The sequence below is a fragment of the Chelonia mydas genome, chromosome 3 (assembly GCF_015237465.2).
Source record: "Chelonia mydas isolate rCheMyd1 chromosome 3, rCheMyd1.pri.v2, whole genome shotgun sequence".
Lineage (NCBI taxonomy): Eukaryota > Metazoa > Chordata > Testudines > Cheloniidae > Chelonia > Chelonia mydas.
The window spans coordinates 179,487,593-179,502,333 of record NC_057851.1 but is presented as its reverse complement, the minus strand read 5'-3'; the positions used below and the strand labels follow the sequence as shown (position 1 = coordinate 179,502,333).

The window sequence follows — 14,741 nt, the reverse complement described above, 5'->3', positions numbered from 1 at the left end:
AACAGTTCCCAAAGAATGGTTTACAGTCAAGCTGTATTGGTTCTGATTCTATTCAATATCTTCTCCATCAATGACTTCGATAATGGCATCGAAAGTACACTTATAAAGTTTGTGGACAATACCGGCAAGGGTTGCAAGTGCTTTGGAGGATAGGATTAAAATTCAAAATGATGTGGACAGACTGGAGAACTGGTCTGAAATAAATAGGATGAAATTCAATAAGAACAAATGTAAAGTAGCAAATATGGCAGGCTACCAGCTTGGCTTAACAGTGAAATCTTCGCTGAGCTTAAACACAAAAAGGAAGCTTACAGGAATCATAGAATATCAGGGTTGGAAGGGACCTCAGGAGATAATCTAGACCAACCCCCAGCTCAAAGCAGGACTAATCCCCAACTAAATCATCCCAGCCAGGGCTTTGTCAAACCTGACCTTAAAAACCTCAAAGGAAGGAGATTCCACCACCTCCCTAGGTAATGCGTTCCAGTGCTTCATCACCCTCCTAGTGAAAAAGTTTTTCCTAATAGCCAACCTAAACCTCCCCCATTGCAACTTGAGACCATTTTTCCTTCTTCTGTCATATGCTGCCACTGAGAACAGTCTAGATCCATCCTCTTTGGAACCCTCTTTCAGGTAGTTGAAAACAGCTATCAAATCCCCCCTCACTCTTCTCTTCTGCAGACTAAGCAATCCCAGTTCCCTCAGCCTCTCCTCATAAGTCATGTGTTCCAGTCCCCTAATCATTTTTTTTGCCCTCCACTGGACGCTTGCTAATTTTTCCACATCCTTCTTATAGTGTGGGGCACAGTACTCTAGATGAGGCCTCAGCAGTGTCAAATACAGGGGAATGATCACGCCCCTTGATCTGCTGGCAGTGCCCCCATCCCAAAATGCTATTAGCTTTCTTGGCAACAACAACACACTGTTAACTCATATCCAGCTTCTCATCCACTGTAACCCCTTTTCTGCAGAAGTGCTGCCTAGCCATTCGGTCCCTAGTCTGTAGCGGTGCATGGGATCCTTCCGTCCTAAATGCAGGACTCTGCACTTGTCCTTGTTGAACCTCATCAGATTTCTTTGGGCCCAAACCTCTAATTTGTCTAGGTCCATCTCAGAGTAACAGCCGTGTTAGTCCGTATTCGCAAAAAGAAAAGAAGTACTTGTGGCACCTTAGAGACTAACCAAATAAATTGGTTAGTCTCTAAGGTGCCACAAGTACTCCTTTTCTTTTAGGTCCGTCTGTATCCTATCCCTACCCTCCAGCGTATCTACCACTTCTCCCAGTTTAGTGTCATCTGCAAACTTGCTGAGGGTGCAGTCCACGCCATTCTCTGGATCATTAATGAAGATATTGAACAAAACCAGCCCCAGGACCGACCCTTGGGGCACTCCGCTTGATACTGGCTGCCAACTAGACATGGAGCCATTGATCACTACCCATTGAGCCCGATGATCTAGCCAGCTTTCCATCTACCTTATAGTCCATTCATCCACCCCATACTTCTTTAACTTGCTGGCAAGAATACTGTGGGAGACTGTATCAAAAGCTTTGCTAAAGTCAAGGAATAACACACCCACTGCTTTCTCCTCATCCACAGAGCCAGTTATCTCGTCATAGAAGGCAATTAGATTAGTCAGGCATGACTTGCCCTTGATAAATCCATGCTGACTGTTCCTGATCACTTTCCTCTCTTCTAAGTGCTTCAGAATTGATTCCTTGAGGACCTGCTCCATGATTTTTTCCAGGGTCTGAGGTGAGGCTGATTGGCCTGTAGTTCCCCGGATCCTCCTCCTTCCCTTTTTTAAAGATGGGCACTACATCAGCCTTTTTCCAGTCATCCGGGACTTCCCCCATCGCCAGGAGTTTTCAAAGATAATGGCCAATGGCTCTGCAATCACATCCGTCAACTCCTTTAGCACTCTCGGATGCAACACATCTGGCCCCAGGGACTTGTGCTCGTCCAGCTTTTCTAAATAGTCCTGAACCACTTCTTTCTCCACAGAGGGCTGGTCACCTCCTCCCCATGCTGTGCTGCCCAGTGCAGTAGTCTGGGAGCTGACCTTCTTTGTGAAGACAGAGGCAAAAAAAAAGGATTGAGTACATTAGCTTTTTCCACATCCTCTGTCACTAGGTTGCCTTCCTCATTCAGTAAGGGGCCCACATTTTCCTTGACTTTCTTCTTGTTGCTAGCATACCTGAAGCAACCCTTCTTGTTACTCTTAACATCTCTTGCTAGCTGCAACTCCAGGTGTGATTTGGCCTTCCTGATTTCACTCCTGCATGCCTGAGCAATATTTTTATACTCTTCCCTGGTCATTTGTCCAATCTTCCACTTCTTGTGAGCTTCTTTTTTGTGTTTAAGATCAGCAAGGATTTCACTGTGAAGCCAAGCTGGTCGCCTGCCATATTTACTATTCTTTCTACACATCAGGATGGTTTGTCCCTGTAACCTCAATAAGGATTCTTTAAAAAAAAAGAAGTGGAAACTTGGTTAGATGACATGGGAGGAGTATAGAAATCTTGCTTGAGCATGCAAGGGTGTAATCAGGAAGGCCAAAACACAACTGGAATTGCAGCTAGCAAGGGATGTGAAGGGTAACAAGAAGAGTTTCTACAGGTATGTTCCCTTGACTTTCTTCTTGTTGGTAAGTGTGGGCCCCTTACTGAATGAGGGAGGCAACCTAGTGACAGATGATGTGGAAAAAGCTGAAGTACTCAGTGCTTTTTCTTTCGCCTCAATCTTCACAGACAATGTAGCTCCCACACTGCTGTCCTGGGCAACACATTATGGGGAGGAGGTGAGCAGCCTTCAGTGATGAAAGAACAGGTTATGAACTATTTAGAAAAGCTGGACATGCACAAGTCCATGGGTCCAGATCTAATGCATCCGAGGGTGCTGAGGGCATTGCCTGATGTGATTGCAGAGCCATTGGCTGTGATCTTTGAAAACTCGTGGTGATTGCGGGAGGTCCAGGATGACTGGAAAAAGGCAAATATAGTGCCCATCTTTATAAAAGGGAAGAAGGAGAACCCTCACTTCAGTCCCTGGAAAAATTATGGAGCAGGTCCTCAAGGAAACCATTTTGAAGCATTTGAAGGAGAGGAAGGTGATCAGGAACAGTCAACATGGATTCACCAAGGGCAAGTCATGCCTGACCAACCGGATTGCCTTCTATGATGAGATAACTGGCTCTGGATATGGGGAAAGTGGTGGACGTGATATATCTTGACTTTAGCAAAGCTTTTAATATGGTCTACCACAGTATACTTGCAAGCAAGTTAAAAAAGTATGGATTGGATGAATGGTCTATAAGGTGGATAGAAAGCTGGTTAGATTGTCAGGCTCAACAGGTAGTGATCAATGGCTTGATGTCTAGTTGGCAGTTGGTATCAATCAGAGTGCCCCAGGGGTCGGTCCTGGGGCCGGTTTTGTTCAACATCTTTTTTAATGATCTGAATGATGGGATAGATTGCACCCTCAGCAAGTTCGCAGATGATACGAAGCTGGGGGGGAGAGGTAGATACGATGGAGGGTAGGGATAGGGTCCAGAGTGACCTAGACAAATTGGAGAATTGGACCAAAAGAAATCTGATGAGGTTCAACAAGGACAAGTGCAGAGTCCTGCACTTGGGACAGAAGAATCCCATGCACCGGTACAGGCTGGGGACTGACTGGCTAAGCAGCAGTTCTGCAGAAAAGGACGTGGGGATTATAGTGGATGAGAAGCTGGATATGAGTCAGCAGTGTGCCCTTGTTGCCAAGAAGGCTAACGGCATTTTGGGCTGCATTAGTAGGAGCATTGCCAGCAGGTTGGGAGAAGTGATTCCCTTCTATTCGGCACTGCTGGAGTATTGCGTCCAGTTTTGTGCCCCCACTACAGAAAGGATGTGGACAAATTGGAGCGAGTCCAGTGGAGGGCAACGAAAATGATCAGGGGGCTGGGGCACATGACGACTTACGAGGAGAGGCTGAGAGAACTGGGCTTGTTTAGTCTGCAGAAGAGAAGAGTGAGGGGGGATTTGATAGCAGCCTTCAACTACCTGAAGGGGGATTCTAAAGAGGATGGAGCTAGGCTATTCTCAGTGGTGGCAGATGGCAGAACAAGAAGCAATGGTCTTAAGTTGCAGTGCGGGAGGTCTAGGTTAGATATTAGGAAACACTATTTCACTAGGAGGGTGGTGAAGCACTGGAATGGGTTACCTAGGGAGGTGTTGGAATCTCCATCCTTAAAAACCTCTAAGGCCTGGGTTGACAAAGCCCTGGCTGGGATGATTTAGTTGGTGTTGGTCTTGCTTTGAGCAGAGGGTTGGACTGGATGACCTCCTGAGGTCTCTTCCAACCTTAATCTTCTATGATACTCCACTTAGAAAGGAACAATTAGTTGCACGCATACAAAATGGGAAATGACTGCCTAGGAAGGAATACTCCAGAAAGGGATCTAGGGGTTATAATGGATCACAAGCTAAATGAGTCAACAGTGTAGCACTGTTGCAAAAAAAGCAAACGTTCAGGGATGCATTAGCAGGAGTATTGTAAGCAAGACACAAGAAGTAATTCTTTGGTTCTACTCTGTGCTGAGAAGGCCTCAACTTGAGTATTGTGTCCAGTTCTGGGCCCCACATTTCAGGAAGGATGTGAACAGATTGGAGAAGGTCCAGCTTAAAGGTCTAGAAAACATGACCTATGAGGAAAGGTTGAAAAAAATGTTTGTTTAGTCTGGAGATGAGAAGACTGAGGGGGGGACATAACAACATTTAACGTATTTGAAAATTGTTACAAGGGGGACAGTGAAAAATTGTTCGCATTAACCTCTGAGGATAGGACAAGAAGTAAGGGGATTAAATTGCAGCAAGTAGGGTTTAAATTGGATGTTAGGAGAAAATTCCTGTCAGGGTAGTTAAGCACTGCAATAAATTGCTTAGGGAGGTTGTGGATTCTGTCCTTGGTGGTTTTTAAGCGCAGGTTAGATAAACACGTGTCAGGGATGGTCTAGATAATACTTAGTCTTGCCAGGAGTGCAGTAGACTGGACTTAGAAGACTTCTCGAGGTCTTTCCAGTCCTACAATTTTATGATTAAATACTGTGTACCCTCCAACAGCTCGGAATACCTCTTCTCCCATGCCACCCCACATTTCATGGTAGTCAGCGCTATAAATGAAGGAGGCAGACGACATTGCTCCAGATCAACTACTCACAACAAGGAGCTGACCTGGACCTTCTCAGTTGCACAAGCTATTCTTTAGCTGATTTACAGTTCACAGTAGCAAACTACCATGTTCTCATGGCAAGTATGATCAGACAAAGTACAAGTTATGTCATTTTATTCATTTTCCAGAAGACCAGAAAGATAGTTCCAGGCACTAATTGCTGAAGGTTAGAGAAATGCCAGAGCCTCTTTGCAAGCCTCGCTGGTTGCAGCCGACGTAGGCTCTCATTCTGTGGCAACTCCCATAGTTATGTGCCACTCTTCATAGCTGTGGTTCTCTGGATTCACTCCATTGTATTCTGGACTTTCCTGGGATCTTCCATTTGAAGGCCCCAAGCTCTTCAGCAGTGCCATTGATGATTCCCTTCACTAATCGAAGGACTCTAGAGTAACAGTCTGAACCCTGGACATCTGTGCCCGTGCAACTAAGAGAAAATTAATCAGGTCACAGCCGAACCGTCTCACCCGGTCCAAAAGGAAACCTTCCAAAGAATCATACAACTGTCCAAGAAGAGGCCTGAATTCCACAAGAAGGGCCCATCGTCTACTGTCATCTTTCAATCAGCAACTTCTGACTGCCTGTTTTGACTGTTCATTTTAATGTCATGAGTTCTTCCTTCATCTGGGTCATATGTTGCACCACCTTCCTGCTCCACTCCTCCCTGCACATCCCCCAGCGATAGCTTGAAAAGGGAAAGACTTTCTTGGGAGCACATCACATTAGACAGATGCTGGAAGTCATTACATTACATCAGGCTACACCATTCTCTTCAGATCCATCCTCCTCCACTCCCCTTCCCTTTTCAGTGACCCTTCTCAAAACGGTTTCCTAACGCAGGAGTTACAATCCATCCTGCTGGAGGTGATCAGACTAGTTTCCCATCTTTCATCAGGAAAGGGTTCTAATCCAGGTACTTCTTGGTACCCAAGAGGAAAGGAGGGTGGAGACCAATCCTGGACCTCAGGACTCTGAACACATTCATTCTATCACAGAGGTTCAGAATGGTAACCCTAGCAACAATAATACTAAGTTATATCAGGGGACTGGTTTGTGGCCCTTGACATTCAGGATGTGTATTTTCGTATAGCAATGCATCCAGCTCATAGATGTGTATTTCAGTTTGTCATTGGTAGCGACCACTATCAGTATTGAGTGCTTCCCTTTGGCCTTTCAGCTGTGCCAGGAATCTTTTTAGAAAGGTCCTCTCGGTCATTTCAACCCGTCTGCAGCAAAAGGGAATAGTCATCTTCTCATCTGGATGAATGGCTTCTTAAGGGTCATTTCTTGAGGTACAATCAGCAACCAACAAGAACCTAGTCCTCTTCCATTCTTTAGGGCTGTTACCCCAAAAATGGATTTTGGGACACCCCTGTAATAACCTCCCTTAATACCCTGTTAGTCTGTTCTTTAAATGATTCTGTGCAAAGCACTTTGATACAAATGGCCCGTTTGTAACACATTGCTGACAGCAATTCTTAAATTACACGTTAAATTTTACGTAAGTTGAAATTAATAACATTTCATGCATTCTTCTTAACACAAACATATATTTCAAGCATACACATATTAAATACTGTGCTTGACTACACTACACTACACTAAAAATTGTATTTAAAAGCTGGCAGGCTCTATAAATCCTTTGGTATCCTCTAATTGCTGTTAATGGCTTTATAAATCTTTTGGTATTCTTTAATCATGGTTGCTGCTCAGCTCTGGTTAATCAGTGTTTCTCTGGTCAGTCAGCTTCATTTTGTTCTGGTCTTTTCTGTCTCTACGCTAGGCCTTGTCTACACTACAGGGAAAAGATTATCTGAGTTACTCTGTGTTAGTAGCATAACTCAAGTCAACGTAGCTTAGATCTACTTATTGCAGGGTCCACACTATGTGATGTCAACGGGAGACGCTCTCCTGATGACTCCCCTTACTGTTCTCAATCCGGTGGAATATAGGAGTCGACGGGAGAGTGATCTGCGGTCGATTTAGCGGGTGTTCACTGGAGCCACTAAATCAACCGGCAATGCATCAGTTGCCGCACGTTGATCCCCCAGTAAGTGTAGACAAACCCACGGTTTCTTATCCTCCTTTAGCAGCTCTCGTTGCTGGCTTCCAATTTCTTCATACGTCTTCCCCTGACTGCTTTCCTCGCTGACTTCTGACTGACTGACTGCCAGCACAGTCTTTTTATACTCTTCTAATACGCATTACCTCATCTTCCTCTATCAGAAGAGGCAGCCCCAAACTGACCGAAGTCAGTTCAGGCTGAGGCAGCTTGACCTTTCTGTCACCCCTTTTGTTCTGCACATGCTCACTGTAGCTGTTTACTCCACAGTTATAATTCTGCCGACTCACTCACCTAGTGGGCCTTTTGCCAGAATGCCATTCTAGCACTCCTGAACATTCTGCCAATTAACTGAACTTTTCATCCTGTGTTAGTACTGCGCCTGCTCAAAAACTGCAGTTTTCATTTTAGAGTGGAGTAGCTCGGAATATAGATCAAGCAGACAAAATGAAGGCTGGAGAATTTCTCTAGGAATAGGGCTCCTGAACTTTCCTGAGTCCCTCTCTTCACTTGCCTCTGACAGCAGACCTACTGTCCAAAGAATCAGGGACAATAACTCATCCCAATCTCTCCATGCTACATCTCAAGCTCTGGGTCCTCGATGGTTCTCAGGTGTAGAAATGGATTGTTCTTTTTAAATACAGAATGTGCTGTTGAATAGTAGGAAACCCTCTGCAAGAAAGGCTTCTGCAGTTTCCACGATATGCTATGCATCCGATGAAGTGAGCTGTAGCTCACGAAAGCTCATGCTCAAATAAACTGGTTAGTCTCTAAGGTGCCACAAGTACTCCTTTTCTTTTTACGAATACAGACTAACACGGCTGTTACTCTGTTACCTGCAAAAGTGGACACAATTTTAGTCCTGCAGCAAGCATTATCTCCCTCTGAATCACATTTCGCTCTTATATTAGCGTACCTGCTGGGTTTAAAAACCTTGGGTTTGTCACTGAGCTCCATCAAAGTCCACCTGGCTGGTATTTTATCTTTTCACTTACTGGTTGAGGGTTTTTCAGTATTCTCATGCCCTTGCTCATACATTCTCATGCATGTACTTCATGCCCTCATGAAGTACATGCTTCAAGGTCTATTAAGGGTTTAACCAAACTTTTTCTTCATACCAGAGATCCTGCTCCGTATTGGGACCTTAAGCTTAGTTCTCAACTGGAGAAAATACCTTTCCAGCCCATACTGAACTGATCTCTCCTCCATTTGTCCTTCAAAACCTCCTTTGTCAGTCATCATTTTGATTAGAAAAGTAAGGGGAGTTGTGAGCCCTGTGCAAGATCCAGCCTGCCCAGTATTTTTACTGGGACATGGTGACTCTACATGCCCATTCGTGCTTCCTATCCAAGGTGTCGTCGGACTTCCACATCAACCAGGATGTTCAGTTGCAAATCTTCCATTCCAGACCTCACGTTTCAAAGGAAGACCTAGTCTTCACACTATAGGCTTAAGAAGAACCCTCACATTCTACCTCAAAAGAACTAGGCCCTTCAGAGCCTCTCCTAGTCTTTTTGTTTTTTCACGTATAGGACGATGGGAGCCCCTGTTTCTACCCAAAGACAATCAAAATGGGTCTCGGGGTGAATTTTGGCATGTTTATGAAGCTTTTTGAGTGCGCGCGCACACACACACACACCCAACTACGGTGACTGCCCAGGAAACTTCTGTTACTCTGCCTAACAACATACCCGTTGCTGCAGACACTTGTAAAGCTGCCACCTGGTTGTGCTTGCATACTTTTTCCCAGCACTATGTTATTGGGCATGCTTCCAGGGCAGATGCAGCCTTTGATGGATCTGTTCTTGAATCAGTACTAGATCTAGTTTGGGCATTCTTCAGAAGTCCCTTAAAGTGGAGCACTGATAGGGACAGCAACTTGAAGGAGGAGTGGTTACTTGTACAGTTCTTCAAGATGTTTTGTTCCTGTGGGTGTTCCACTACCTGCCTTCCATTCCCTCTACTTCAGAGTCCTTGCCTCTGGCCAGATTTCATGATGGAGAAGGAACAGGAGGTCCACCCTCCCCTATATGCCCTCAGATCAGAGCACAAGGCTATACAGGGCACTGGTGCAGAACCCATGAACCAAAAATCTCCAATTGAAAGTGCACAGGCGTGTATGTACCTAAAGTGGAGCACTCCTAGGGACAAAATACCTTTAAGAACTCTGGTTACTGTACAGGTAAATAACCTCTCCTATGTGGAGTGTTTTCGTGTTAATACTTATGACAACCATTTTGCACTCTACTGACTAGAATAAAAAAATATTTTTGCTAGGAATTTAAATAAAATTTTAATATGCTTTTGAGAACAAGATTAGAACTAGAAACTTCAATTGCCAGTTTGGTTAATTTTCTCCAAAAGCTAATGTTGATTTGAAGTTTCATGTTTGCAGGGTGAATTAGACTCATTTCTATATTCTTACCAAACACTCCTGATTGGCCAGATTTACCTTTGCTTGACCTACTTAGTCTGGTCCTATATTTAGGACATTGATTCCATTCCCCCTTCTTTGGAAGATGCCTTTCAGCAGCTGTTCAGTTTAAATTCCTCTATTCTCTGGGTTGCAGTGTGGGTGTGCAACATATTGTAAGATGACTTTTGCTCAAAGCGGGTGTAGATTTGTGAAAAACCTGTACAATTGATGTATATTAAAATGTTTGTCCTTCAGCTAAAGAGAGTGAAGACAAAGAGAATCTTCCAAAAAGGACTTCAGCTGGTGGATTCAAATTCACTTTTTCCCACTCTGCCAGTGCAGCTAATGGAGCAAATAGTACAAACAATAAATCTGTAGCAGCTCAGACATCACCAGCAAGTTCTAATGGTTCCTCTTCAAAGAATACAAACTTGACTACAGCGGTAACAGCCGCTAAGGTGAGAGAACTTGCATGTGTAAAAGCAGGCATTCCCTACTCCAGAAAGAGTAAGAGTATGAGTTTTCATCTTTCGCACATATGTTGAATGAAACCATATTGATTTGTACTGTGTTAAGTCCTTTATTGTGTGACAATAGAAAGAAGGCTGAGGGCAGTCTGTCGTTAAGGATAAAATATTTCAAGTCCAGTCACATTTTACTAATTTTGGGGGAGCGTAAAAACACTTTATTTTAGCAATTCCAAGCTCTTGTAGATTTTACCAACTAGAGTCACCAATCTTGCACTTCCAGCTGACGTGAGGGACTCAAATTCCCAAGTATTAAACAAGCTGTTAGTCATGGCACGAGTCTTAAGTTATTGGGATAACAAGATTTCCTCTGTTTCAACGGAAACGTTTTTCTTACTGTTTTCTGTGATGTGGCATTAACAAGACACTCACTCTGATTGTTTCCTCTGAACTGTCTATATCAATGGAACCAGAGTTATGGAATTCATGCTAATGCCTTTAAGCAGACACACACCGGACTTGGTTGGTACTTAGTTGAAGACTCCTATTACAGTGAGAGACCAGTGGTTAATTTCTAATCGAGTCACTCCCTTGTCCCCAAGCTCTTGCTGCAAATAGTAGCGTCATTTTCACCAGTTCCACTTATTCACCTTAGGTGGAGGAAGAGGAGTGTTTTTAAAATGGAAACTCCTCAGACCCTCAGTCTAGAGCAGGGGTGGGCAAACTACGGGCCGGATCCAGCCCCTCAGGGCTTTGGATCCAACCCACGGGATTGCCACCCCCGTGACGCCGCGGGTCCTGCACTGCTCCAGGAAGCAGCTGGCACCATGTTCTTGTGGCCCCTGGGGTGGGGCAGAGGGCTCTCTGCGCTGCCCTTGCCTCCAGGCACTGCCCCCCACAGCTCCCATTGACCAGGGTCGGGGAATCGCAGACAATGAGAGGTTTGGGGGAGGTACCTGGAGGCGCGGCAAGGGCAGCATATGGAGCTTTCTGCCCCCCGCTCTCCCAGGGGCCACAGGGAAGTGGTGCCAGCCGCTCCAGGTAAGCAGCTCTGGGCCGGAGCCCAAACTCCTCCTGCACCCCAACTCCCTGCCCTGAGCCCCCTCCTGCACCCCAACCCCCTTCCCTGAGCTCTCTCATACACCCTGCACCCTTCCTCTGCCCCAACCCCTTGCCCTGAGTCCCTTCCTGCACACCGCACTCCCTTCTGCACCCCAACCCTCTGCCCCGGCCCTGCATGCAGTTTCCTCACCCAGATGTGGCCCTTGAGCCAAAAAGTTTGCCCACCCCTGGCCTAGAGGATAGATCACTGTGCTTATATGGCTTTTAAAAAGGGAGAAGTATAAATTGGATTGAGGAGTGAGATGGGGATCCTCAGGACTCTAAGAAGGAAATAATGGACATTCATAAAAGATAATAGGACTAAAGACTTTAAAATAGTGTGAGACCATTTAAAGTGTCTTTGGGTCAAATTCACAGTGGAAAGCCAGTTTTCAATACTGGTATTTTCCTTGATTTTATACAGAAAACATCTTACCCTGATGTGTTGGAAGATTTACATTATAGGTCAGCCTGGGTCCAAGTACTTCATTGGTGACAACTTTCCTCTTACCATTTTCTGTTTCATATGCCCAAACACTCTGTATGCTTTTTTTATTGTAGTTGGAAATCTATAAACCTACTGCATGCCATCCTAATACACTAATCTTCTGAAGCTGTGTCCTAGACAGCTGATCAAGGGGGATCTGGTATTTTCATTACACCTGTGCATTTCTGGGAGATGAATTTTTTCAAATGTGAGGTTTTCTTTCTTTAAAATCAGCAGGGAAGTCTAGTTGGCCTAGTGGATTATCCAGATGATGAAGAGGAAGAGGAAGAAGAGGAGACATCCCCAAGGAAAAGACCTCGTCTTGGTTCATAAGAACATTGAAATAAATTTATATTGTGAGGTCTTAAATGCTGCAACTGTTCAAAGAGCTAAAAAGAGTCTGAATCAGAAAGCTTTCTCCCTTGAATATATAAGATAATACAAGGAGTAGCAAAAGAAACTCAGTATATCAGTGAGAAAGGTTTAGTTCTGCAAACATCAGGCTTCCAAGGAACTTAATCTCTTTCTAGTAAAATAAGGAGTCTGCCATTCAGTCGGGAGGGGAGGAGGGAGGGTTAGTAATCAGAACCTGGATGACAGCTTCTCAGCAAGGAAAGTCTCAGGTTTTGGGAGGGTACGGGGAGGGAGGAAGGTGTGGTTAACAATTTTTAATATTGCAGGGTTTCTCCAGTGTGTAACAGACCTAGAAAAAAATGTAAAGCTTCAGTTGCAAACCCAGTAATCTTAATTTTGTAATGGTGCTGTCCATTTTGTTCTTTTAGCAATTGCCTCTTTTTTAAAGAAAATGAAGGGAAAATAATTCTGTTTCCATAAAAAAAAAATAAATTCAGATTTTGGGACCATTCGTTGCAAATTTAATAAAATGTCTGACAGATGGAGTGGGGAGCATCCGGAATAAAAGTGCATGTTGAGCTATAAAAAATGTGAACTTTCAACTCACATTTTGAAGAGGAGAGAAAAAGCAAGCTGGATAATGGACAGTTCAGTTAATTTGATTGTTTTTTTTAAACTGGATATCCAGCAATATCTATGGCAAGGATCGGTAGCTTCCAAAAAGATCTCCAGAAACTGCTAGCATCAATAAACTAGTACTTTAAACTACACACTAAGTACAGCTAGCAGTTTTTCAGGTGATAGAAGATAGTGAATTGAGTCACTTTCTGTTTTATTAGCGAAGCTCTCTTCCTTGAGCAGCAGGTGCATTTTTGCATTTGTAGGTTTAAATTGTGTAATTGAGGTGGTTATAAGAAACACTAAAGGTTTTGAAAAGTGGCATTTAACACCCAGAAGCCATTTTGGACCAAGAAGGAATTATTGCTAACAGTATACCAGTCTGTGTTTGAGGCAGAATCAACATGCAGCATCTGAACCTGGGTGTAATATGAAAGCTGCTTTTTAAAGAGTAAAAGCACATTCCATGTACGTAAACTAATTGCAACAAAAAAAAAAACCCAACAGGTAAATTGATGGAGGTAAACAGTTTAAGAGGTTTTATTTTCAAAGAGCAGCAAGTGAACTGTAAATATTTTAATGTTAGTTGCCCCTATATGATCTGAGATCATGCTGAAGTGAGGAAACCTCCCCCCTCCCCCCCACCAAACTACAATTAATGTGTCAGAGATGTTAAACTATGAAACCAGCTGCAAACCACCACATAGATCACTCTTGTAATATGTGTTATGGGTCCATTTCTCCTGGAATAGTTTAAACTGAAACAGGTTTACCTGTTTTGGAGATTTTGTAGTTAATTTTAATTTTAGCTATTGTTTGGAAAATATGGACTGTCTGTGTAGATATGAAGTATAGTTTTTTTCCATAAAACAGAAGTTTATTTTGTATTAAAATACCACTGTACTTGTTTTACACCATTTGTATACATGTGGTGATATTAATGCTGAACTGTAACATTCAGGAATTAAAATGTGACCCTGTAATTCCATAATTATTGCTTTTGTTTGGTTTGTTGTACATGGTAAGTTAACTCATAATTTTGGAATGTGGCCATTTTAAAGTATTCTTTAATAAGACAAACTATTCATGCAGTTGTTAAACAATTATTATATACCACTAGATCAAATACCAACCAGAATGCAGGAGTTCTTACCAACCAGTAAGCTAGACACAAAGCATTCTGATTGATGACAGTTAATGCGGGTGGACCTGGGGGAATTATTGTTGCCCCTTGTAGGCTCCAGGCAATCAAGAATGTGGCCTCTCCTCTTACCCATTTGGTAAGCTAGCCTCCAACTCAAAGGCAGTGACTAGGGAAGCTCGTTCAAATGTGATTGGAATATCGTCACCATATGCTTGCTCACCAGATCTCCATTTTATATTTTCTTGACAAGTCGTGTCTCTCCATGCTTAAAGATGACAATTTCCTACAAAGTTATAGTTACCACTAAGAAGGCTCCAAAGTGATGCAGTGTCAGCCTTTCCCCTTCAGAGGCTGGAACCATCACCTGACCTCAACCCAATTTTTTTTCTAATAAAAATTACCCTAAACAAAGTTCTTTGATTCAAAAGTGTTGGTTTCTCATTTTTTCCCCTGTAACCTTTCCCTTCTGAAGAACTGCCAAGAGCTTTAAGAATTCATTCAGACCAGCTCATGAGCCTTTATTCTATAGCAAATATGTGAATGTTGTGAATTTTTATAGTTACTCTAGAAGAATAAAACTATATGAAGAGACATTTGATGTCATCTTAAGGTTTGAACATTTTTATCAAACTTTTTAAACCCCCTTGGGAGGGTGACATATGGAGCTCCCACTCAAACTGGCTAACATCCAGGGTCACCTGCCTCAGGCAAAGATTCTTTTATCTATGATTTATTATATGCTGTCTGCATTCTGCTAGGGACAGACACATTCTAATGCCTGGGGCTCCTCCACTACAGATTTTTTTTTTTTTTTTTTAGAAAAAATATTACATCTGCCAACATGTATCAGTAATAAATACTATTTTAATAAAAAGTTACATGAAA

General features: G+C 43.3%; 1 protein-coding gene across 2 annotated transcripts in view; it reads left to right on the top strand.

Annotated features, from left to right (window-relative positions):
* PPP4R3B (protein phosphatase 4 regulatory subunit 3B) overlaps positions 1-14,741 on the top strand; it is a 75,278-nt gene extending 60,537 nt beyond the window's left edge. Inside the window, exons 15-16 of one of the 2 annotated variants that reach the window (XM_007070066.4) lie at positions 9,941-10,143; positions 11,978-14,741. In XM_007070066.4, the coding sequence (XP_007070128.1) occupies positions 9,941-10,143; positions 11,978-12,073 (299 nt within the window). In that variant the 3' untranslated portion in view covers positions 12,074-14,741. Of the gene's footprint in view, positions 1-9,940; positions 10,144-11,974 lie in introns of both variants that reach the window. The other variant, XM_027832204.3, reaches the window with a different exon arrangement.